At 42.4% G+C, this 26,964-nt stretch overlaps 1 protein-coding gene across 1 annotated transcript in view; it reads left to right on the top strand.

Annotated features, from left to right (window-relative positions):
• tenm3 (teneurin transmembrane protein 3) overlaps positions 1 to 24,729 on the top strand; it is a 184,501-nt gene extending 159,772 nt beyond the window's left edge. Inside the window, exons 36-50 of the mRNA XM_085356703.1 lie at positions 785 to 889; positions 2,372 to 2,502; positions 4,569 to 4,738; positions 6,704 to 6,830; positions 15,394 to 15,591; positions 15,688 to 15,747; positions 16,050 to 16,394; positions 17,402 to 17,646; positions 17,726 to 17,907; positions 18,540 to 18,742; positions 19,259 to 19,369; positions 19,484 to 19,626; positions 19,713 to 19,837; positions 21,524 to 21,654; positions 22,928 to 24,729. Coding sequence (XP_085212829.1) covers positions 785 to 889; positions 2,372 to 2,502; positions 4,569 to 4,738; positions 6,704 to 6,830; positions 15,394 to 15,591; positions 15,688 to 15,747; positions 16,050 to 16,394; positions 17,402 to 17,646; positions 17,726 to 17,907; positions 18,540 to 18,742; positions 19,259 to 19,369; positions 19,484 to 19,626; positions 19,713 to 19,837; positions 21,524 to 21,654; positions 22,928 to 23,683 — 3,032 coding nt within the window. The 3' untranslated portion in view covers positions 23,684 to 24,729. The remainder of the gene's footprint in view (positions 1 to 784; positions 890 to 2,371; positions 2,503 to 4,568; positions 4,739 to 6,703; positions 6,831 to 15,393; positions 15,592 to 15,687; positions 15,748 to 16,049; positions 16,395 to 17,401; positions 17,647 to 17,725; positions 17,908 to 18,539; positions 18,743 to 19,258; positions 19,370 to 19,483; positions 19,627 to 19,712; positions 19,838 to 21,523; positions 21,655 to 22,927) is intronic.
• The last annotated feature ends 2,235 nt before the right edge of the window (positions 24,730 to 26,964 follow it).

Here is a 26,964-nt window from a genome sequence, read left to right as displayed (position 1 = left end):
CATGAGGAAGTGTACAAGCTGCGGATGGATCTGTAATCCCATCTGCCCTAATAATCCTAGATTTAGGAACTGCAAAAGGATCCTTGTCGTCCTTCGTGTCAAACTTTCTACCCTAAACGCTGAGGGGGGGAAAAGTAATTTGGTGTTGTTCAATCTGAACTAATGAGCCATTTGAAGTGAGGCTGGCAATGATTTACTTCAGAGTGAGCTGTGCATGGCCACGCACAAGTATTGATCGCAACATGAGTTATTCAGAGCAATTGACAAGTGTAGCATTTCACTCCATCACTTCATTCATTTTCTAGCCTGTGAGCTAGAGAAATGAAAACACGTTAGATGGGGCTGCACGGCTGACATGGTAAACAACATGAGACAGGAGACTGGATTAAGAGTACTTAGTGGGAATGGAGAATGAGTTGGTGACCCAGGGTCTTGGCTGTTTCAGAGATGGTCTGTGAGGACTGTGTGTTCTTCCTCTCTCTCTTGTATGCACACATAACGGCCTTTAGTCCTGTGAAAGGTCAAGGAGGATGTAATTAAAAGAGGCTGGGAGATGTTAATACATGCTCTTTGCTCCATTAGCAGGCTCAAACGCTGCCCTCTCGGGTTTCTCCCCTTACTTTGTCTCCCTCTTTGTCTTGGCCTTTATGCTTCGCTGTCTTTGTTTTTGTCTCTTTCTCCTTCACCCTCAGGTCAGCTAAGAATACTGCCTATATGAGTTAATGCCTTGGAAAGTATCCAATAAAGAAATGGTTCATTTCTAATGTGATTTCCTTTTAAACAGACCAGCTTCGTAACAGCTACCAGGTGGGGAATGACCACTCACTGAGGGTGATCTATGCGAACGGGATGGACACGCACTACCAGACAGAGCCTCATATTCTGGCAGGTGTGTTTTAAACATAGTGCCTTCACTTTATAATCTACGAGAGGATCTAAGCTGTCTTTATTTTCACTTATATGTATATATATATATCTTTCAACGTAGCACTCTTAATTCTTATTCTCATGTATATATCTCATGTATATCTCATGCACATATCTTTCCACGTAGCACTTTTAATTCTTATCCCTACTTTTATTTTTTTCCATGTCTATTTAAGTGCTATTTATGACACTATGTTTGCACTGAAGCACCGCAGCAATTTCCTAATGTTGTAAACCTGCTCAACATTTGGCAATAAACCCCATTCTGATTCTGATTCTGATGTAGTGTGTGGAAAGCACTGGTTTGGGACCATCTACACATGCTGAGATTTCTGCTCCCTGCGTCTCTGTCCTGTTGCTCCTGTTGATTCTGATCTTTCTGCAGCTAAACACCTGCAGAAAGATCTGTCAGAATTATTAGAGTTAAACAAAACTCAAACGTGACGTAAAAAACATTTTAAACGATTGAAACAATTTTGTAAACTTGGAAAACTTAACTAAATTCTATTAAATATAAAGGAAGTTTTAGAAATGTTATCAGCACTTCACTGTCAGCCTGCTGAGGCTTTGACATGTTAACAAGACTGTAAGTTCCTGTGATGGTTTTCATAACTCTTGCCACTTATGTATGCTCTGCATGCAATAATATTTAAAGAGACTGAAACGAAACATTTCCAACAATAAAAACGAATCAGTAAATATTAAACTGCTGGACGGGTGCAGTGTTTGTGTCACGTGTTGGGGTTTGATTTGCACTGAGAGTATGTTTTAATCCAACCAGGAGTTTCAGACAAAAACTGAAGGAGAATTGTTTTGTAATGATTCCCTAAATATGTGTAAGCTTGACAAAACACGCTGTAACATTTTGGAAATAAAAGGAAACACTGGGAGGTGATCAGTCTCATGTAAACATCTCAAGTTATTTCAGTATTGTTACATTTTAGTCTCAGAATATAAAATAATTTATTGTTATTTTAGTTATTTTGTTATCTTCTAGAACCCAGTTCTAGAAAAATGATCCTGTGTAAAATGAAAACAAAATGCAACCATATTTTTGTCTCTACAGGACATAGAAAACCAGTGAGTTTTTACTGAGGAAAAACATTTTAAAAAATTATTTTATAAACAAACAAACAAACAAAAGCCTCCACAACGATTGGACAGGGCCACGTTTACCGCGGCGTAGCATCCCGTCTTCTTTTGACATTAGTCCATGAACATGTGGAAACTGAGCGTTTCACTTGTCCTGCGTCTTTGTTGTACGTTTTATTTCATGTGCCCGTTGTTAAAGGTCTGGACTGAACTCTTCCACTATAACGACATTATCTAGCTGCAAGGCCTTCCCTCAAAAAGATGTCGTCTATATGTTGTTTTAAATGTACAGGAAATTGAGATTCTTGTACACTAAACCATCAGGGCTTCACATGTTGTCGTACCTGTGTAGGTGCTGCTAACCCAACTGTTGCGCGACGTAACATGACTCTGCCGGGAGAGAACGGCCAAAACCTGGTGGAGTGGAGGTTCAGGAAGGAGCAGACGAGAGGAAAAGTCATCGTCTTTGGAAGAAAACTCAGAGTGAGTGCTCTTTAGCTCAAACTTTAGATAAGCACAGACCAATAAGTTTGTTGTCCATTTAAATCAAACTCGGGTTGGTGCGCTTGGTTTGTGCAGGTGTGAACACAACAACCGCACTGGGCTACGGACCAAAGCAACCGCAGTGGTCCTGGTGTGGGTCTAAATGAACTCCAGTGTGTTAAAAAGAGATAAACGTAATAAGTATAAGAATGCGAGGTGCATAACCATATCCTCCAATGTTTTTTGCCAAACCATCATTTTGTTGTTATATATCAGCATCCAGCATCAGCCGTAGACGCCTACAGAAGGGGTCTGTAGTGTGATAGCTCATGCACAAGTGTCTTAAAGAAAGGTGAGAGAACAAACAAGTCTATCACAGAGACTGAAATCAAAGCTCACATGGTGCTGAGTTGTGAGACGGCAATCACTGTATCCATCATGTAGGTTACAGAGTTTCACTGTCTGCATATTATAGGTGCGTGTTTTTGTTCTTGCTGTTCGGAAAGGAAGCAGCGCTTTGAAAATGACGCGACGCACTCTCTCCCAGCCTAACGGGACACAATCCTTTTAGTCACGTGGCTCCAGTGAAGTTGAAACACACAGCTGAGCTGCTCTCAACATGGCCCACTAAGCAATAATGGAAGTGTCACCACAGGTGACCCATGACTCATAATAGGGAGTGCTCTGCTATGAACGAGCAGTAATGAGTAGTAGATGTGTTTTTATTAATGAGTGTTCAGAGGTGAATTTATATAAAGTCTGTGCACATGTGAGAGTCATTTGAAGTATAATTTGTCATTAATAACTCAATGACAGTCCAGCTGTCTTCCAACTTAATGATGACAGTGGAATCGCAGTCCTTTGAAGAGGAGCAAAGTTGAATCCAGTCTTTCTGCTAAATAATGATCTTGCTGCTGTGAACTGAGGACAACATGTCAGTGAATTAGAAAGCTGCATGTTTAAGCTGCGTGCTGGGTAGAGCAACGACAAAGCCTGCTGTCAGACAAGAAACAGCAACTTTACTGAGATGACAAGAACAGGACAGCTACTTTACCTTTTAATGTGCATTTCTTTAGCTGTGTGGTGATTGGGTAGCTCGGCTCAGCGTGAGGCAGCCAGTCTTTGAGGCGCTGAAGAACTTTGTCTGGATTTGTTTTATTTCTAAATAAAGCAATAAAGACTTGGTTCCTGGTGCAGATCTTAGTTCACTGACTCAGCCGCAGATTTTTAAGTAACTCAGTTGTTATTTCATGGATCATGCTTCAAATCTCAGGTTAACACTTATTAGAATATTTATTGCTAAGTCTTTGATCAGAGGGGAAGACTAAGTATTTATCCTGAAACGTCTCAGAAATAAGAGACAGTCCAGCCTGTCTCTTATTTCTGAGACGTTTACAATATGTGTGGTACTCCCTAAGAACAAAGCATACACACTATATTGCACTATTATCGTCTGGGTTAACACACTGGGTATCAGACACTGAACAGACAAGAAGACTTAGTTTAGTCTCTGCTCTAATTCACCCAAAAGAGGTCAGGACTCTGTGCAGGCCAGTCAGATTCTTCCACTTATGCCTGAACCTGTTGCACTGGTGTTCTCCTATCACAGTACAGTTCACTGAACTCCTTTAGAGTTCCCCATTCATTCAGAAGCAGTGTGCACGCCTATGTGCTTGATTTTATACATCTGTGGGACATCTGAATTCCATTATTTGGATGGGTGAGTGAATAGTACGTGCACAGTGATTTGTCTGGAAACATTTTAGGAAATCTACACTTTCCAAAATATTCATCTGGACGTAGCGTTGTGTGGGAGTTTCAGTCAGCTGAGACTGGAGAAGACGAAACGTTTCTCCCACTGAAAACGTCCAGATAACAGAATCAACTTTTGGAGATGTTCTTACCTGGATGATTGAGAACGCATCAAGACTTTCCAAAATACTTTGCATTTATGAAGAATTCAGCACACTGGCTTCATATTCACTGTCAGTTTGTGCATTTTGTGTAACTTTTGATATTTTGTGTATCTTAATGCATGTTTTATGAATGTGTCTCCGCCTCTTCAGGTGAATGGGAGGAATTTGCTGTCTGTGGATTATGATCGTACACTGCGAACTGAGAAAATCTATGATGACCACAGGAAGTTCCTGCTGAAGATCATCTATGATACCCAAGGCCATCCAACACTCTGGGTTCCCAGCAGCAAGCTGCTGTCGGTTAACCTGACGTACTCCAGGTGATTCCTTTTGTGTCATTCTGCTCGATGGTGCAAAACACTGTAGTACACAAAGATTCTGGTTTCAGATCTTTGCAGATTCCTGTTGTTTGCATGTTCTCACAGTGGCTGCATGTATTCTCTCATATGCTGATGCCTAAATATGCCTAAAAATGTAAAACAGTGTGTGAATATGGTGGAAAGTACTAATGGCTGTTTCGTGCTCGAGCTCTAGCCTGCATTAGTCTCAGCATCTCAGCTGTCTCTCCCTTGCTGTCTCTGACACACACAGTGTAAAACTACTCTTGCTGTGCACAACTGTGCTCATTATTGTAACCAACTCTGTGAGTTAGATGGAAACATTTGTGGAAGCGTCGCATCTTCTTACACGGTTATAGATTTAATTGCTTAATACAGTGTTCTTCAAAGAGGCTGCTCTCACTGAACACTTCGTGCAGATCTGTGATTGGGCACAGTTAGCGATCACACTAAATGCATAGTGAAAGACCAGGCTGTGGTAATATGGATCACCTCGTGTGGGAACAACTACAGTGCTTTGAGTTTTCAGAAAGAGTGAAAAACATGAGAAGCGGCATTGGAACTTGATTTATTCCAAGAAACTAGGATGATGTGAATAATAAGACCAAAAGATACATGCGAGCTTGGGCTGTTCGATATAACGATATATATCGGATGACGATATAAAAACGTCTATCGTTTCATTTTACGTTGTCGTTTGTTTCGTGGTGTCGCAAAATAAACTGTTTACGGCAACATTTGTTCATGGTTCTGATGTCACTGTAGTGTTTATATTCATTTCTTCAAGTTCTCTCTTTCTCTTATATTTAATATAACCACACTACGGACAGACAAGCGCCTGTTTTATGCGTTGTGGTTAGCAACAACGACGGTAACACCACCGCGTGTCTGCTTGTTTATTTTCCACATAAACCTTTCACAATAAAGCTCAAGATCCTGTTGAGACTTTTCAAAGTAAACTGAATCACGTGAAAAAGTAGATTATTTACGAATGAGAATTAAAAAGAGCTGCCAGGTGCTAAAAAATAAACCTTAGACTCAAACGTTAGAACAGGCTTTTCCCCGCAGCACGCCGTGTAATAAATACTCACAAAGAAAACGGCGCCGTTACAACTTATGACTAAAAATGTATCGTTTCATGCATCGGTTAAAACACTCGACTCCAGCTACAGCTGGAAACACTTCACACAAGTCGAGCTGCCCGAGATTCACAGAGTTTACAGAGAATGTTAAATGTTTGTGATTTATATCGTTATCGGACGATAGATGTCTTATATCGGGATATGAGATTGTGGTCATATCGCACAGCCCTAATGGGAGCACAGACGATGTGAACAAAGACATAACGATATACATACAGTCAGTGGAGCTGAAGTGAAAGAACTCAAAGGTGGAAACAATTTGAGAAGCAGAGGAGGGAAAAGAACAGACACAGGTGGTAAAATGTCAAAGCAGTTACCAAAATAAAACAGGATATAACTAAAAGTACCAAAAGACAGGAAAATACAGGAGATACAGGGAAAGGATGCAGAAGGATCATCCCATTACCCCCAACCAATCACAGCAGATGCCCCGCCCTCCCTGAGCCTGGTTCTGTCACAGGTTTCTTCCTGTTAAAAGGGAGTTTTTCTTTCCCACTGTCACCAAGCGGTTGCTCACAGAGGGTTGTTTGATCGTTAGGTTTTCTCTCTATTATTGCTAAGTCTTACAGTATAAGGCGCCCTGAGGCAACTGTTGTTGTGATTTGGTGCCATGTAAATAAAATAGAAACTGAATTGAGTTGAGATTGAAAAAGTAAACACAAAGAAATAAGAAACAGATCAAAGAAACAGGAACCAAAATGCAACTACTTAAAAGCTTATCACTAGATTTTGGTTTGGCTCAAGCTCTCAAAAACCTCAAAGGCAATGTTTGAAATGTTGGTGATCTGACTTTGTGTCTGTCCAGTTCGGGTCAGGTGACAGGTCTCCAGAGGGGTCCGACCACAGAGAGATGGGAGTACGACAGTCAGGGACGAATCATTTCCAGAGTCTTCGCTGATGGAAAGATGTGGAGTTACACGTATCTGGACAAGGTACAGGCTAACGTCGTGAAAACCACACATGCATACATCACTGTGGAGCTTCAGTGTGAGTGAGTCACTTAAAATGACTCTGTGTGGCTCTGATGTGGATTTAGCCGCTACACGGTATGAGCAGATGGTTCAACAGAGCATGAATTTTTAACACAACTTCCTCAAATGTCAAACTCTTTGGATGCTTACATTATTTCACTTTGCATGCAGACACAAAGTTATTTCTCAAAAACTACCAGGGTCAAAATTATAAGCTAACAGTCAACGTGTATCCTTTTCTGCTAGTAAGCCCAACCTTTGTTTGGGATTCAAGTCAGAGCTTTGTGCCTGCCAGTCAATAATGTTCACTTTGGTCTTCTGCATGCAGTTGCCTACCAGGCACAGCGTATGGTTGCTGGCATTAGGTATTTTCTGTTCTGAAGCAGGTTGCCCTCTAGTGGTTGTTTTGTGTATTTTTTACTCTGCAAGATCTAGCCAGAGGCAGTTTCACCTCTGTTAACCTGTTGCCATCCACGCCTTCACAAGTTGATAAACGGCATCATCTGTAAGTGATATTGTTTGTTATCACTGAGACGACTAGTGTGCATTACTATTTGTTGTGAAGGCGTGATATAGTTTGTAGTTGGAATTTAATTTGAATGCATGTATAACCTAAGCTAGTAAGGTTAAGCTAGCTCATATGCCATGTGGTTTCTTTAACATTTCGATCATGAGCTGATTTCATTTGATGTTTTATTCGGGCACTCACTAAGCAGATAAATATAGTGTTCTTATATCTTTGAATATGTGTTTGGTATATTTCATATTGGTGCAACATTTTTATTGGTTTATTTCTGGTTTTGTCGACAGTTTCACACTTTTTCCTTATTAAATCATCCAACTCAACACATCGGCCTGTCCTTGGATTTTGATTAGGAGAGTGTTTAGCTGTCTGTATAGCTGAGTCTACGTTCACGAGGACAACACTTAGTGAGGACAGAACAGTATGTTTTGGGTCATTGTCGTGGTGGAAGACCCAGTTTTCTTTCAAAATCTTCACATCTCATCTTTCTGTATGATTCTTTCCTCCATGATGAGATTCCAACTTCCAGACACACTGAAGCATCCCCACAGCATAATACTCCCACCACCGTGTTTCACTGTCTTTCTTTCTCCAAACATAAGCAGCATCTCTGCGACCAAAGCGCTCTCGTTTTATCTCGTCTGACCAAAAGACATGCTTCCAGTATTCGTGATGTTTCTCCAGGCTGTCCTCAGCATACTTCAGTCTGGGTATTTCTTGGTCTGACTTTAGTCATTAGTCTTTAAAGACACGTCTCACAAGTTTTCTTTCCAGAGTCTTTGAACTCTTTCACTTCCTACTGCCAGGCTTCTTCTATATTTCTGAACTTGCTGAAGTTTTTATTCTGTTTGTAAATTGAAGATAAGTCTCGGTTTTCATTTTACAGGCTTTGAACGTTACAAACACATCAGCTCGCAGCAGTGGTTCGTATTATGTTGTTGTTTCAGGGGAGCCAATAATATCGACCCTGCTCATTTTCTTTTCTTCTGAAATAATTCTGTAATTTTGCGCAAATATTTTATTAGGAGGCCAAACATTGGGTCGTCGGCTGTAATTCATAGCCTGAGTGATAATTTGGTGTTAATAGAACATAGTGGACGTGGACACAGATTTAAAGGGGAGTCGTGGTAACTCTACATCCGTAACAGAGCGAATCACACATATTTCACTCTAAATAAATTCATGTGAAATAATGACCGAAGAAAGGAAGGAACACAGAAAATGAACAGAGGATTAAACAGCGTGCCCTTAAAGGTGGAGATGTGTCAGAAAGTCCAGATGTGAGGAAATGATGGGCTAAAGAATGAAAAACAGCAGTGATGAAACAAAAACAGCCCATGTTGTGCCTTTAAGAGCAAACGAGAGCGGATTGCTTGCAGTGTAAGAGCTGTGTTGGTAAATCAGAAACATTTTGGTTTTATTAGCTTCATCAGAGCCTGAGACACAGCAGCAGCAGGCCTCGTCTGTAGGGGAGTGACAGAGAAGGAAGAAGAAATACTTTGCTGTCACAGGCTCTACTGTGTCAGCGGATGGTTGGAGCTTACATGGAGAGACTGAGCTAGAAAGAAAACAGCAAGTGTGGCTGAAGAGAAACAAGAATCACAGTAAAGCAAGTGTAGCGTGTAAGAGACGAGAGGAAGGAATAAGTAACGGCTTTACAAGACTCACTGAAACTGAAGCAAGTAAGCAGGTTAATATTTAGTACGTACTATCACAGTGTAGCAGTCTCAGTGCATTTACAGTATGACATCATTCAACTATTTGGTTTAGAAATTAAATAGTTGATAGATCCTGTTTTAATGTGGTCAGTGGAAGTTTGTGTTTGAGTATTTCTTTGTTTGTGCTGAATCTTACGCCGCTGGGACGTCTGTTTCTGTCCCCTTCAACGATCCCACGTTTTAGGGGAAATTCAAGGAGCAGAGCTGAGTTTATGGGCTGCACCCATGAAAGCTTAGCAAAGCTTCATTGTCAATTATAAATTCTGCTTGTCTTGTTTTTGACTCGTGTGTGCAAAGTTTACATTTGTACACATTCAGTTCAGGTCACTGAAAGTTCTTTCTCAGATGCCTCAGGACATTACAGTAGAAGTCTCCACTGAGAGTGTGAGAGCACGAAGCAAGCCGTGAGCTGAAGAAGCGTCTGTAGCCTCCAGGACAGGATCGAAGCAGAGATCTGGGGAAGGGCCCAGTAAACTGTCACCTGCACTAACCACAGATGGAGAAATATCCTTGGGCAAGATACTAACTCCAAGTTGCTCTCTGCTGAATGTGTGTGTGTGGCAGATTCAATTAAATTCAGCATTTAGACAGAAAATACGAGGCAAAAAGTGCTGCTGTGAATGAGGCAAGTTGTGTAAAGTGCTTTGAGTGATCAAATTTAATTAATTTAAAATAAATGGCTGCTCTCTTTAGGGGTCCTGGATATCCTTCTGCCCCTGGCATTCAGTGTTTATTGCCATGTGTCACGAGAGAAAAGGTTTTTCTTTGTGCAATGAAATTCTTTCTTTGCTGTCCACCCACAGATGCCGATTAATATATACAATAGAAATAAAACATATAAATACAAGTAGTACAAATAAATAGATGAAGCAGAAAAGGAGACAAAATATGGAGATTTGAAACAGACGTGTGCAAAAGAGCTCAATATGAGCAGACGTGCAAAAAATAATTATTACTGTTCAAAGTGGGTCAGCTGTTCAAGAGTCTGATGGCAGTCTGGATGTTCTGGATTTCCAACTTCTAAACCTTCGTCTCGAGGGCAGAAGTGTTGGGGGGGTGTGGGGTCTTTGAGGATGGAGGCAGCTCTCCTCTGGACTCTGCGATGGTAGCTGCTCTGCAGAGAGGGCAGCGGGGTCCTGATGATCTTCTCCACAGTTATCACTCTGTGCAGGTGTTTGCGCTCCATAGCAGTAGTGCTGCCGTACCATGCAGTGATACAGCTGGTCAGTGTGCTCTCCACAGTGCAGCTGTAGAACCTGCTGAGGATCTTGGCCGACATACCAAATTTCCTCAGCCTCCTCAGGAAATACAGCCGCTGCTGAGCCTTCTTGACCAGCTGTGTGGTGTTCAGTGTCCAGGCGAGGTCCTCAGAGATGTAGACGCCCAGGTACCTAAAGCTGCTCACTAGAGGTGGGAATCACCATACATCTCATGATACGATATTATCACAATACTTAACGCACGATACGATATTATTGCAATTTTTTAAAAATATTTTGCGATATTCAGATTCTGTACATAAAGGTAAACTTGATCAATATTCATTTTATCTAATATCAAAGTCTCACACTCAGTCTTTCTCTCATGTCAGTCAGTTTTATTGTTGACAAACTGAACGGTTTGTATTACAGTCTAGTCCAACTTAACTGAATGCATCCATCTGGTACAATTACAGCTATTCTGAACTATGCAATATGAAAACTATGCAGCCCCTGCAGCAACTGAAGAATTTGAAAGTAAATTAAAACAAAATATAATTTTACGTTAAATAAAAAAGTTTTAAACGTAATTAAAATAAAACATGTCTTAAATTAAAATAAGTAAACTGTCATGTTTATTGCTGCCAAAAACCAGTTAAACACATTTGGACAGTGAAGGAATGTCAGGATTCTTGCGCAGAAAAAGGATCAACATGCTCTGAAGTCAGAGCACAAAAACCTTTTTTGTAACACAATATCGATTTCTGCTGTTCCTGTATCGATACATTATTAGCAAACAAAATATCACGATACTACACAGTATCGATTTTTTTCCCACCCCTACTGCTCACCCTCTCCACTTCAAGGCCCCGGATAGACAGCGGCTGGTGAGGCCTCTTCTTCTTCCTTGTGTCCACTTTCACCTCCTTTGTCTTGTCAGTGTTGAGGGTGAGGTTGTTGTCCTCACACCATGACACCAGACCGGCCTCCTCTCTCCTATAAGCCGCCTCGTCCCCTCCAGTGATGCGACCGATCGCTGGAGTGTCGTCCGCGAACTTCAGTATGGTGTTGTCTTTGTTGGAGGTGACACAGTCGTGGGTGTACTGGGTGTAGAGGATGGGGCTGAGGACGCAACCCTGTGGGACGCCAGTGTTTGTAATAATGCTGGCTGAAGTCCTGTTGCTGATCCCGACGGTTTGGGGCCTGGCAGTCAAAAGGTCCTGTAGCCAGTCACAGAGGGTGGGGTGCAGGTCGAGTGTTGCCAGCTTGTGAGTGAGTTTGTGTGGGATGACAGCATTCATCCCTATTGCACCAACCTTCTACATGTCCTCTTTCACTGCATCCATCGATGCGGTCTTCCTCTGTACCTCCAGCTGGCAGCTGTATACATCTTTAGTCCATTGTGTCCATTATTCCCCCCAAACCACTGCCAAAGCATCTCAGTCTTGCCTTCCTCACTTTATCTCCAAGCTGACTGAGGTGGCTGTGGGGATACTCATTTCTAAAATTGTCCATCACTTACAACAAAACTCTGCCACCTCCAGCTTTTCCTCCTGTCTTTGTGTTAGTCTCACCATCTCCTCACCATACACCATAGCAGCTCTCACTGTCATCTACTGAATATATCTCCACCCTGCAAACGCTTTCTTCTTCACCTCTCTTCTGCACTGTCCATTGCTTTGGATCATTGACTCCAGGTTTTAAACTCATCTACCTTCAATGCTTCCATTGCTTGCGTGTTCACTTCTCCAGCTACCTTCCTGTCATTCACACACATATTCTTTCTTGATTCTATTGATTTTCATTGTTCATACCTCCACCTGCTCCCTGCTCTTACGACAGAATTAAAGTGTCATCTGTGAAGGTCATAGTCCACGGAGACCTCATTTGTCCACCATCACCACTGCAAACAAGACGAGGCTCAGAGCTGATGTTTAAAACCCACCTGTCACCTCTACTGCACACCTCACCACTGCCTCACATTCCTCTTTCATGTCCTCCAGGGTGGAGCAGGACACACAGCTCTCTGCCACACTCGACGAACATCATAGTTTGTTTTTTGGCATGCTGTCAGTAGTACACCTCATTCTGATCTCCTCCTTACTCTCCACCAACACCCTCAGTAGAAACCTTTCACCTATAGTGTTCCTTCTTTGCTGCTTGCTGATCATCACCTCTCCCTTTAGTCTAGCGACTCTTTCTCTGGTATGGCTCATCAGCTTTCCTGGAGCTTATCTCTGAGATTATATCTGTCATGGTCCTGAGTCCGTGGACTCAGTGATTTTGTGTTTGGTGTATTTATTGTTATTATTATTATTATCACTACTATTTGTGGACTGTTTGGGATGGTTTGTGTTTTGGGGTTTTGGATGCTGGGTTTCTGGGTTGGTGCTCCCTCTGTTGGTCCCCCGTCTCGTCAGGCTCATCAGGTCCAGCTGTGTCTCCCACTGTGTGTGATTTCCCAGTGTCCCTCTGTGTATTTATAATGTGTGTCTGCCTGTGTTCCTCTGCGTCTCTCTGCACAGCCTTTGTACATCTCCTGCTGTCCTTATGTTTCAGTTTGTTAGTTTTCCCAGTTTTATGTTCAGTTCTTCCCTCACCTTTGTTATTTTCACTGTACATAAATCTCCACTCGCATCTCCACTGCCTCATTGTTTCCACCACACGACTGCTGCCCCGGCTGTGACAATATCAGCTCCTCCCGAAACTGTATGCAACATTGTTGCTTCTCCAACTTACACCATGTAATCCCCACACATCAACACGCACACGCTCTGCACCATTTGATCCAACTTTCTCTTTCTCACCTGACATCCTGTTTGTCAGGTACATGCATCACCGACTTTATACTCTGCAGCTCCACAGTACACATACTCAAGGTCACCCCTACTCCATTTCTCTTCCTATCAACACCAAGATAGAGTTTGTATCCGCCTTCAGTGGCCATGGCCTTGCTTCCTTCCACTTCTCCTCCTGCACACATAACATATCTACCTTCCTCGTGTCCCTACATTTAAAGTACCCACTACATCCTTTCCTTTGTTCTCGTACTGTCCTCATACACGATGCTCCTTTCTTTTCTACCGATTGAAACTACAAGTTCATTTTTTTTCTATACATTCACATATTTTATTGTACAGTTTGCCATTTGCATATCCAAGATGTCACATTTTGAGGCCTCTGCTCTCATAGTCACATCTATAATCAGTTTAAAATTGGCAGTTAGTCTAACATGCCTGTCTGTAGGTGAAAGCTACAGTGTCCATCTGAAACCCATTTAGGAGAATATGCAGAATACAAGCAGGCAGGACCCAGCAGAGCAGCACGTTCAAGCTATGAAACTTGTTGTGGCCCAGGAAGAAGCTAGGCTTCCCCTTTTTTTATAGAATGAAAAGCTATATACTGTAGGATATATATATGTGCATAACAAAACTTCTTGGCTTTTCAGATTTACAAATATTAACTGACAGTAGATATTCGATGAGTCCACTGTCAGAGGCCATAAGAAGATCATTTGTAACCTTCACTAAAGCTGTTTCTGTGCTGTGATGAGCTCTGAAACCTGACTGAAACTCTTCAAATAAACCATTGCACCTTCCTGATTTCCTATTTTTTTGTATGTTTGTCACACTTAAATGCTTTAGATCATCAGACAAATTTAAATATTATACAAATACGACACAAGTAAACACAAACTACAGTCCTAAATGAAGGTGTTTATGGTTAAGGGGGAAAAATCCAAACGTCCTTTACTCTGTATGAAAACGTGATCGCCCCTAAACCTGATAACTGGTTAGGCTAAGCTTTGAGACAAAGGAGCACGGTAAAAAACAAAACAACAACAACATCTTATTTGGTCATTTAAAAGCTAATCTGTGAGCTAACAGGAAAGGAAAATTCAGTGGATTTCAAAAATGAGGAGTGGAATTTTAAATGTCAGAAAAACATCTTTTCATTTATTTATTTTTCTTTTTTACATTTAAATTTAAATGATTTAGAAAATCTTTTTTTTATGGTTGTTGAATACAAACACACACAGGTACTCACAGACTCACACAGGCTGCTGCCTCCAAACATATCCTGCATTATCAGTCCTGCTGCTCAGTAACATTCAGTATTTATTATTTACTGTTACTGATGCTTTTCTGGGTTGTTGCCATGGTTTCCCTGCTATGTTTTTTCTTTTTGCCTGTTTTGTTTCAGCAGGTGATCAAACAGATTCAGTGTCTTTTCTCTCTCCATCCCTCTCTACTGTTTTCCCTCTCCTTCTGTTAACTCAACTTCCTAACTTCTCTTCATCTTTCCCGTCCCACAGTGTCTGTTCTGATTGTAATAACTTAAAAGTACCAAAAAATAATAAAGATCAAATAAACTGTGACAATTAAGCTGACCAGTATAGCAAAGCCATAATGATCCACGTGGGAAAATCAATCTGTTGGGAATTGTCTGGGCCTTCAGACTCTGATTGCTACATTGCAACATCACCTTGCATTGATACATTTTACATTATTAATTAATAGATTATTTACTAATGTCTAAATAAATAAAAGAATAGTAAATGAATTTATTAAAGCATATTTTATTGCACATTTCATTACTGAAGCGCAACATTCTTTATTTTGATGTGTGTGTCTCTTCTGGTCGTGGAAATGTATCCTATAAAACACACTCATGACCAAATCAGGTGTATCTGAGCAGCATATGTGGTGTCAGTGTTCCCTGAGCGCTGTGAAAAGCCACTTTGGTATTCATGTCAAACTGTCTAACACACATGCAGGGGAGCTTTGCATGACCTCGGTAGGTGCAGCTCCAGCAGGTGGTGCAACAATATCAGGATCTTTATCTGATAACATCTGATTAAACGATGCAGTGCCGGTTGTACTTGAATGAATCTTCATGTATCTGCAGTGTGGACTGATGTGAATCTAGGCTACATTTACAACATTTGCACCACTTTTGTTTTCTGTATAAGAAACTGTAATTCAGACATCCAATCATAACGTCTGTGGCCTCTCACTACAGGCCGCCACGCGACCAGTCAGTGTGTTCTGCTTCTAATTGTCTTCCTCCTGTCTCTGCATCAGTCCATGGTGCTGCTGCTGCACAGCCAGCACCAGTACATCCTTGACTATGACTCCGTGGACCGCCTGTCAGCAGTCACCATGCCCAGCGTGGCCCGACACACCATGCAGACCATCCGATCCATAGGATATTACAGGAACATCTACACCCCACCAGAAAGCAACGCGTCTGTTACTGTGGATTACTCTGAAGATGGACAGGTGTGTTTTGTTTTTAGCAAGTAAGAGACACACTGGATGTGATCAACTTCACTCAACAGCAGCAAAGCTAATCATTCACTGCTTTCTCTTTCTTAGCTCCTGAGGGTGGCTCATCTAGGCACTGGCCGGCGTATACTGTACAAATACCGCAGACAGGTAGGTTATTCATGTCTTTATGCAGCTGATTCTTCAACAAAGGTCAAAGGTTACCGATGAGGAAGGAAATGTCTGTGTATGTTTAAGGTACAGTTGTCCTGTACATGCAGCATGCAGCAGTGTTGTTGCAACATCTTTCCCGCTTCAAACTTCACAGTTGCTTTTGGTCATTGAAAGTTACCCATAGTGGAACCATAAAGAAACAGTTGGATGAGCTGTAGGCTGGTGATGAAGTGTGATATGCACAGCAGACATCCTGCTTGTGTCGTCACTGTAACACTTGTTTATATTTGTCTCGTCAGAACAAGCTGGCAGAAATCCTTTATGACTCGACCAGGGTCAGCTTCACATATGACGAGACTGCTGGTGTGCTTAAGACTGTCAACCTGCAGAGCGAAGGCTTCATCTGCTCCATCCGGTACCGCCAAATTGGCCCACTGGTTGACCGGCAAATATTCCGCTTCAGCGAGGACGGGATGGTGAACGCGCGCTTTGACTACACCTATGACAACAGTTTCAGGGTCACCAGCATGCAGGCTGTAATCAACGAGACGCCGCTGCCCATCGATCTCTATCAGTTTGACGACATATCTGGGAAAGTGGAACAGTTTGGGAAGTTTGGAGTCATTTATTACGATATCAATCAGGTAATAACGGCTCTTCGATACTGTTTAAAATAAGCACCTCAGATTCTAGTAATATGGTAACATTTTAGTAATCTTTTAAACTCTGTTCTTCCAAAAGATATTCCCTTGTTGGTCTTTTGATGGTGGTGGAGAGCACCATTCCTAAATCTAGTGACTGGCAAGGCCATATCATACGAGTAACATCATTTTCATTCACATCAAACCATACGATGATTCCTGGAAGAGACCGAAGGGACACCCAAATCATGTTATCACCCCCGCTGCACGACACATCAGTTAGATCCTTTCAGGGGCACTGACACCTAAAATATTTCCACTGATGGGACAAAACTTTGGACGTCTCCAAGAGGAAGAAAACAAGTGGGATAAGTGCATTAATCAGTGATTGGTAAATGGGGCTGAGGCAGTGTCTCATGGCAGCAGAGATCACGAAAACATTTTGAAACACTGAGTTTTTGTGGATCTTCATTTCGTGGTTGAGAGTTTATAGCACAGGTTTATAGGGTTAATTAGGCTGAGGTAGCTGGACATTTCAGGTCTCGCTGTGCTGATAAGGATATATTTCAGATATCTTAATTCTCCATATCAGCTTGTTTATTGTGACCTCTCAGTGTTGCAGCTATTTGTGGATGTTTCTCGAAGCCTTGAAGTTAAACTGGCAGCAGACGAGCTAATATTTAAAGAGCGAGCTAACATCCTTTCAGATCCTGAGAGTTTGAGCACCCACAGCCCTCAGTTACGTTTAACCACTGTTATGCTTCTGGACACAGTGTTAGTCACAGGTATGATTTATGTGTGTCAGATGCAGCAGGTGTTCTTCCCTCATCAAATGACATTTTCTCCACCCACAGCTGGAGATTGTGTTTGTGTCTTCAAAGCAATGAAACAAAACCCCACCTGAGGCAGGGTGGGGCTGTCCAGATGTCAGGTGCAGTTTTTTGATCAGCAGGGCTTTGGGTCACTGCTGAAGTGTAACAGTAGATCTTCTGTCTGCCCATCATTCCCAGATTATCTCCACAGCAGTAATGACCTACACAAAACACTTTGACCAGCACGGCCGCATCAAGGAGATCCAGTATGAGATTTTCAGGTCACTGATGTACTGGATCACCATTCAGTATGACAACATGGGCCGAGTGACAAAGCGTGAAATCAAGATCGGGCCGTTTGCTAACACGACCAAATATGGTTATGAGTATGACGTCGATGGACAGCTGCAGACCGTCTCCCTCAATGAGAAGATGATGTGGAGGTAGGATCACAGCATTCAAGAAAGAAAGAAAACACTGATGCCAAATAATAATTAACGATTCTACTTTCTGTCCTTTCAGATATAATTACGATCTGAACGGGAATCTGCATCTGCTGAACCCTGGGAACAGCGGGCGTTTGACCCCTCTGCGCTACGACCTGCGGGACAGAATCACTCGGCTGGGAGATGTTCAGTATAGGCTGGATGAGGACGGCTTCCTCAGACAGAGAGGAGCTGAGATATTTGAATACAACTCCAAAGGTTTGCACAGTTTGACCAACAGACGCAACGCAAAGTGGCACAGTAGTGTTCGTCCTCTTGACGTTGACTGTGCTTGAACAGTTTAAATGATTACCCAAATCAGACGTGTAGGAAAATGTTATATTCAAGACAGAAGTTTACAAATTGTGCCATAGAGCACCTGATCACATCCTGAGCAGTCAAAGTTCACTCGAAAGCAGCGGTCTCCAACCTTTTTTGCGCCGCGGACCGGTTTATGCCCGACAATATTTCCACAGACCGGCCTTTAAGGTGTCGCGGATAAATACAACAAAATAAAACTAGTACCGGTACCGAAAAAAGAAGATTTATTCATAACACGCGTGAAAAGACCCAGGAAAACCGAGTTAACGATAAAAACGATAACAAAATAACGCTGAAAACCGATAAAAACCCTGAAAACCACACATTTCACACCTGAGCCTCAACTCTCGCGGCCCGGTACCAAACGACTCACGGACCAGTACCGGTCCGAGGCCCGGGGGTTGGGGACCGCTGCTCTAAAGGCTTATGTGGAAAACAGAAAACTAACCCTAAAGAGAGTCATACATGCACTGAACATGTGCACTTTTTCCTTATAAAAGACAACAGCATCAGTATTTTTTTTACAACAGGCCTACTAGTTCGTGTCTACAGCAAAGCAGCCAGCTGGACCATCCAGTACCGTTATGACGGCTTGGGTCGGCGAGTAGCATCTAGGAACAGCCTGGGCCAGCACTTGCAGTTCTTCTATGCGGACCTGAACTATCCCACCAGGATAACCCACGTCTACAACCACTCCAGCTCAGAGATCACGTCCTTTTACTACGATCTGCAGGTACCACACTGAAAGAGTCATTTAGCTCGCAGCAGTGCTTTTGCTAAAGTTAGAAGGCTGGTTAAAAAACCTCTCTGCTGTCGTGCTAGAAGCAGGCGAGACACTCAGTGCTGTACTTTTGATGCACGACAGTCTGGTTACAGCAGGTTTCTCTCCAGTGAGCATATGGAAAAAAGTGACAAGACGGAGAGAGCAGTTTCTCCCTGTAATTTATTTAATTATTCTGCTAAAGCTAATGGTGCACTAGTTGAGGCATCTGTAACAATGCAGCTGACCGTGTCTACATATCTTTGTGGGGACCAACAGACTCAAAATGTGGTTTTAGTGTCAGGGTAACAATTCGGTCATAGTTAGGTTTAGGCATTCATTTGTCATGGCTGGGGTTAGCGGCGTGATCTCCACAAAGATGTGAAAACACGGTGTGTGTGCACCCCATAGCAATGGATTATAACTGCATATCGCAGCATGATAGCAGGTTTGTTATTGTTGAATCCAATGTTGGTTATTTTTGCACAGGGCCATGTTTTTGCCATGGAGATCAGCAGCGGAGAAGAGTTTTATATTGCATGTGATAACACTGGGACTCCACTGGCTGTGTTCAGTAACAATGGGCTCCTGCTTAAACAGGTATGCATGTTGGTCCTGCCGGAACAAAAGGCTTCAGCATGTGACTTTATTCATCAGAACTGCTGTGTTTCTCCATATCCGATGCAATTAATAGATCTTTGTGTGTCTGTGTAGGTGCAATACACAGCGTATGGTGAAGTTTACTTTGATTCCAACCCAGACTTCGTGTTGGTAATTGGTTTCCACGGAGGTCTGTATGATCCTTTGACGCGGTTGCTTCATTTTGGAGACAGAGATTATGACATTCCTGCGGGAAGGTAGGCAGTCTGACACTCGACCAGCACAAGTGTAACAGGTGACTGTAATGGTGTCAAGCATGAGCAGAGCATGTCTGTGTTTTAAGGTGGACCACTCCTGACATCAGCACATGGACACGTATTGGTAAGGACCCTCAGCCCTTTAACCTGTACATGTTCCAAGGTAACAACCCCATCAGCAAGATCCACCAGGTCAAAGAATATGTCACAGGTAAAGGAGCGATTTGGACTTGTTTACATGTTTTCAGTCCATGTGTGTATTACCTGTTGCTTTAAGGTCACATAACTCGTGGAATAATTCCTGCTGCACTACTCGAGAAATCATTTTCATTCTGTTTCATCAGAGAAATAAACAAGTCAAGTTTATTTATAAAGCACTTCTCAGTTAAATGAAGAAAGTTAAATGATGTAATAGCAATACGAAATCAAGTTCAGACACAGAAGCAGACGTTCCTGAGATCTGTAAAAGTAGAATAGTTTCTCCTCCTCTGTGGAAGCAGCTGGACCAGGTGACCCTGAATCCTCGCTTAGTTATGCTGCAGTAGACTAGACGTTTTTTCTTAATCCACCCTATTTCACCATGTGTTCATTCACCATGTGTTCATTCACCATGTGTTCATACACCATGTGTTCATTCACCATGTGTTCATACACCATGTGTTCATTCACCATGTGTTCATACACCATGTGTTCATTCACCATGTGTTCATACACCATGTGTTCATTCACCATGTGTTCATTCACCATGTGTTCATTCACCATGTGTTCATACACCTCTCTGCATTAATCACAGCATGTCTTTTGTCTCGTCTCCCTCCCCTCTCCCCCGTCGGTCTGGGCAGATGGCTGCCCAACCATGAGTGTGTCAGAGGTTTCTTCCTGTGCAAAGATAGTTTTTCCTTCTCACAGTCACCAAAGTGATCGCTCATAGGGGTCACCTGATTGTTTCCTCTGGATTATTGTAGGGTCCCCACCTTATGATATTAAATGCCTTGAGGTAGGGCTGGGCGACATGGCCTAAAATCCATACTGCGGTGTAATTTGAAGCATGTGCAGTAACAGTATATATTGCGATATATTCTTCTGTATATATAGATAGATAGATAGATATAGATGTGTGTGTGTGTGTGTGTGTGTGTGTGTGTGTGTGTGTGTGTGTGTGTGTGTGTGTGTGTCAAAATGACTGAACAGTATAAAAATGCTATTTTAAGAACATTTATTGTGCAAAACTTTTTTTACATTTTAAATTATAAAACTTTTCAAATAATTTCAGATCTTTTTCCAAACAATGTAACAGAAAATTCTTAAATAACAAATAAAAATGAAGATAAATGCGCCAACATTTTTGAATACAGTAATAAAGTAAAATGTCTGCTGTGTAGGGCCACCGTTTTTCTTTCCACTGGACTGACTGTTTGTGGAAGGTGCAGTTTTTGGCTTTGCTCATATTCCAACACGGGCTTTGTTTTTGAAGTGAGGAAACAAATTACTTGTATTCCGTCTCTTCACCATTACTGTCAGATGATATTTTTCTGCTCAACATCCGACTGCTTAACCCAAACCAGGTCCATATGACCAGCGTCACACCGCTCTTCTTTATAAGCTCCTTGCTTGCATGACACCATCAACATGTGCTCGTGGTAGAGCGCTATAGCAAAAAGCCAAATTCATATTGTTTCTACCGTATACCGTTTATACTGCCCACCCCTACCTTGAGGCACTATATGAGTAAAATCGAATTGAATCAATGTGTTTTAAACACCAACAGAGGTTTGTCAGTTTATATGAAGGCATAAAACTAGTCCCAGTCCCTCTGATACAGTATGATTGCTTTGCATTGTTGTTTCTCAGTTTCTTTTATAAATATCACTATTTCCACTCTTCTCTTTCTCTGCAGATATCAACATCTGGTTGGTCACATTTGGCTTTCATCTCCATAATGCAATCCCAGGATTCCCTATTCCGAAATTTGACCTGATACAGCCATCACTGGAGATGAAAAAGAGCCAGCTGTGGGATGACCTGCCTGTATGTATACTCAGATGAACTATGGAGGAACACCACACCCGATCCGTCACAGCGGGCGTTTTCTCTGGTTGCAGCCCAGTGACAGTGAAACAAGTGTCAAACAAACAGTGGTTACATTTGTGCAAAATTCATTTTTGCTTGTAATACAAACCATGAAGTAGTTTTATTGCCTTGATCTTACCAAGCAGTGTTAGAAAAAAATTAATTAAATTGAATAAATCGAATGGGCGTCATCAGTCGTACATATCACCAGTAGGTCCTCATGTTTTCTCAAAAGTCTCCAGTGATGTAACCTGGCCTGGACGTACTTCTTAAACATGTCTGAATCATCTTTCTTTGACTTTTCAGCACAAGAAAGAAACTCTAACAAGCATAATCCAGCTCCTCAGGGCTTGATCTGGAGCTCGTATTGTAGCTAAGTGGCCAGCACTGACAGCGGGTTTAGAATCGTGCCATCAGGGAGCAGCGAGTCGGTGGCTAATCCAGTCAGTCCAGTCACTGGATGATATTTGTAAATGGAATAAATGATGTAACTGCATCAAACACATCTGGGGTGGTTTGTTCGGTACTCTTGTCACTGTTGCTGATGGCCACATACGAGACATTCTACACCTTAATAGTTACTCATTTATATATAGTCATGCAAACATAACGTTGACAAGGAACAGAAAATAACAGAACGAGAAGAAACGAGGAATAAATTAATAGGAAGTTATTAGTGAGACATCCTCCCATTTAAAGGAAAGGAAATCAGTAAAGGAGGATGTCTGTGCACGTGTTGTCGGGTCATCAGTAATCACACAGTGAGGAAAAGGCGCTGACGTAGAGGCGCTGACGTTAACTCAGCGATTAATGAAGGCAACGACAGAAATAGAAGTGGCCGTTTCAAGAGAGAAACTGAAAGAGAGAAAAAGATAAAGAAGCAGGAGAGACTTCGTGCTGTCTTCCTCCCTGAGCCTGCTTCAGCCGGAGCTTTCTTCCTGTAAAAAGGGAGTTTTTCCTTCCCACCATCACCAAGTGTTTGCTCTCTATTATTGGGCTTTTCTCTCTATGACCCGAAACACGACTTCTCTCTATTTCTCTTCATTATTGTCGGGTTTTTACTTGATCATATAAAGCGTTGTTGTGATTTCACGCTACATAAATCAAATTGAATTGAACAGAATTTGTATGACTTGGAGCAGCAATGATCGATTGAGTCCACACACCTAGATGCAGCCGACAATGATTGTGAGTCACATTTTCAGACACCTTTTCTGCTTTTTCTCCACAGTCTATCTCAGGCGTCCAGCAGGAAGTGACCCGTCAGTCTCAGGCCTTTCTGTCGTTTGAGCGCATGCCAGAAATTCAGCTCAGTCGGCGACATTCAGACCACAACAAGCCTTGGCTGTGGTTTGCCACTGTCAAGTCTCTAATAGGAAAGGGAGTGATGCTCGCCGTGATCCAAGGTCGCGTTGTGACCAGTGCTCTAAACATCGCCAACGAGGACTGCATCAAGGTGGCTGCTGTCCTAAATAATGCCTTTTACCTTGAGGGCTTGCATTTCACAGTGGAGGGAAGAGACACGCACTACTTCATCAAGACCAGCCTGCCTGAGAATGACCTCAGCGCACTGCGGCTCACCTCGGGGAGGAAGTCACTAGAAAATGGAGTAAACATCACAGTATCCCAGTCCACAACAGTCATGAACGGGAGAACGCGGCGTTTTGCTGATGTGGAGCTCCAGTACGGCGCCCTGACACTTCACGTGCGTTACGGGACGACGCTGGATGAGGAGAAAGCGCGAATCCTGGAACAAGCAAGGCAGAGGGCGCTGTCGAGTGCCTGGGCGCGCGAACAACAGCGAGTGAGAGACGGGGAAGAAGGAGTACGGCTATGGACGGAGGGAGAAAAGAGGCAGCTGCTAAGCAGCGGGAAGGTTTTGGGTTATGATGGATACTACGTACTGTCTATAGAGCAGTACCCCGAGCTAGCCGACAGCGCTAACAACATCCAGTTCCTACGGCAGAGTGAGATAGGGAGGAGGTAACACGGCATTAACAGAATCCAATGATCCCGCCCACTGACTGTCAGAGACTAACAAAAGCTTTTCAAACATGGATGTCACAGACTGAAACCAAGCCACTGAAGAGATCCCGCGATCCCTTTTTTGGGATCAAAATGTTAAAATGGGATTTCTAGACTGATGATGTAACAACCACTTCAGTGCAGCTGACCCGAAACACGGCTGCAGTTTGATGGTCTGCAAACCCGGATAAAGGTTCCTTTTTTCGGTCATGTTCTTTTTCTCTATCTCGCTTTCTCTTTTTTTCACCCGGTCGTCTGCCTTCGAACAGCTTGCACGCATGACCCCCCATCCCCGCCGCCTTTCGTGAAAGGTGGGGGCTATAACCCGACTGCTATATTTGTGTGCTAGCTAGCTATCAAACAGTGGGATGTAGAGACTCGTTCAAGCGGCCGACTGAGGACTTTACAGTTACATGAGCTTGCAAGCGTTTCAACAGCTGGTAACTGTCAGTGTAATCGCCATCTGTGCATCCCTAAGAGATGTTGCAGGTGTCGTATCTCTGTTGGGAGCCACGTCTGTAGGCTCTGTCGTGTCCGTGGCTGAAGCAACTGAGTGGAACCACCGTCGTGGACTCTCTAAGAAGGACAGGCACAAAACTTTGTATGAAAGCTGAAAAAAATTAACTGATTTTCTCTTTGAGTTTTTTTCTTTATATAAACTTGCTGTTGCTTCAGACAAAAAGGGTATATGAAAATTAACAAAAACATTTTTACATAGTATTACTTATACCACTATTACTACTTTTACTGCACCGTCACCACTGGAATGGACCATTATATGACCTGAACAAAGACAAACTTTGATTTGTGTTTTTACTTAAAAGCCACTTCTTCCCATTCTGTGCTCTAACAAGTTCTACAAATTTAGAGAGACCACAGTCAAACTGACGTATGTGAAGAACCAGGGCGACTGTAGGGCCATCGTTGTGTTTGCGTGGATGTACATTGGTCCTATAAACCCCTGGTACCCTGGCTGCCCAGGTGTTATTCACTTTTACAAAATGTGACTCGGCCTCATAACAAATAGACTTGTGCTTTTCTCAGTCACAGGTAGTAGTATTGCTTGCAATAGAAACATGTTATCATGGCTTTGGGTGGGAGGGGTGGGGGACAGGATTGCTGTGAGTAGTAACAAATCGTTGCTTCTCCCTTTATTTTTGCTTGTTTATCTTTAAAGGGACAGTGCATTGCCATCAGTGACATTAACGAGTAACAGTAATAGATCAAAGATCAATGTGGATGTTTACTCATTGATTGTGGGTCTCTGTACTCCTTTAGAGTTTCCATTGTGCGTATGTGTGTTTATAAGGTTGAAAAGTAACTTTAGTCATTTGGAAGGAAAGAGCAGGAACTTTCCACAGAGAGTTAACCTCATATGCTACCGATCTTTTTTTCAACGACAGTTATGACAAGTTGACAATGTTTTATGGTTTATCTTTTTCTTTATTTCGGAGGTTGATGAATTCCACTTATACGTACATCAATATTAGTCTCAGAGAAAGTAATTTATGTACAGTGTTTCTACAGTAAAGAATAAAATACATTGAAACTAACGTCTTTTTTTGCTGTGTTTGTTCTTCACTTTCACTGCTAGCAGCGATAAGAAAAAACTGATTTACTCAAGTGCTTTTTCATGCATTACATGGCAACATCTGAAAACATTGTAACATGACTTCATAATGAAGCCTGAGATGGGGTAGGATTTTCTACAAAAGATGTCATTGAAAATCAAATCCACTAATCACCAACACCAAGAAACATCCAGCTCCCAACACAAACACAAACTGTACACAAGGACCAAACAAACTACATGCAGGTAGTGTTTTTCAAGCAAATGCAAAACAAGAAGACCGTCTAAGTCAACTCAGAAAGACCGGAACATTGTAATGGGTCCTGACTAGGGATGGGTACCGGGTTCTGACATAAACAGTAGTAACCAGAAAAGCAGCGCACATTTCGGTGCTTTATTTCGGTGCTTTTTTTTCCTGAGCTGTGATACACTTTGGATTCTAGCCAATCATTTTACCTTTCCGAGGATAGTAGGCGGGCCCAGGTACGTACGTTCTTTTAGAGCAGAGCTACAGATTAAAAATGACCAAGGCAAAGCGGTCAAAGTCTGGCTGTACTTCACAGCAAAAGATGCAAACTCAGCAGCAACAAGTGCTTTAAGCTGATACTGTGATACTGTCAAAGGAGGCAACACCTCGAATCTGATGAAACACCTGGCGACGTATAGCATTTTGTTAAAAGCCGAGAAATGCACCGTATTTGATAGCTTGCTGCGAGACCTCACACCGAGCACATCTACTGCGGGTGTGGTGCCTGTTATCGGACCCGGAGTTAGCAACATCTCCAAAAACACGAAGAGGAGAGTCCTGGCCCCTAGCCCTGCCAGTGTAGCAGACATGATGAGGATGATGATGCAGCAGCAGCCGTTCTTCTCTGCGTGAGTAGCTTAATGTTGTTCGTGTATAATTTACGTTGAGTAGGCTAACCACGTGATTACATTAATGCAGGTAAGGTGAACTAGCAAACACCATCATAGCTACATGCGGCTGTCTTCTTGTTTGATGGCAGATACTCCCTTCACCCTGGCCAAAAAGGCTAAAATGACCAAAGAAAAAGTGGGAAACAGCTGAACATGAGAGGTTTTTGGACAAAGTTTGTGTTTTTTCCATTGTTTAAGCACTGCTTCCAGCCAAGAGTGATACCATATATGCCCCATAGCTGCAGAAAAGGCTAACATTGTTATCTTTTTACAAAAAAACAGCTGAACATGAGAGGTTTTTGGACCAATTTTGTGTTCTCCATTCTTTAAGCACCGGTTCGAGCACCGTTTAAGCACCGGCACCGTTTCAAAAGTACCGGTTTGGTACTGGTATCAGATAAAACCTAAACGATACCCATCCCTAGTGCTGACCCAGCTCTTTTTTTCCTTGTAAGGTTGATCACCATCTCAGTGGTCTTATGTGCGCATGAACTAGGGTTGCCAACCGTCCCTTAAAAAACGGAATCGTCCCGTATTTAGAAACAAAAGTACACGTCCCGTATTGAGCTAATAAGGGACGCACTTTGTCCCGTAATACAGTGAGAATCAAAAGTAGTCTATAAATGTTTATGGAATTAACACTTTGTTTGAAAACATAATTCCCAGCCCCTCTCCTGCTTTGTGACCAATGAGCTGACAGCACACTTATGACAATTCGAGTATGACAAGTCAGATTACCGCTCATCTCATTGGTT

Source organism: Diplotaxodon limnothrissa, linkage group LG6, assembly GCF_057381915.1.
Source record: "Diplotaxodon limnothrissa isolate DT_005_m linkage group LG6, D_limnothrissa_male_GT1.1, whole genome shotgun sequence".
Lineage (NCBI taxonomy): Eukaryota > Metazoa > Chordata > Actinopteri > Cichliformes > Cichlidae > Diplotaxodon > Diplotaxodon limnothrissa.
The sequence above is the reverse complement of the archived record's forward strand: the minus strand, read 5'-3'. Positions and strand labels throughout refer to the sequence as shown.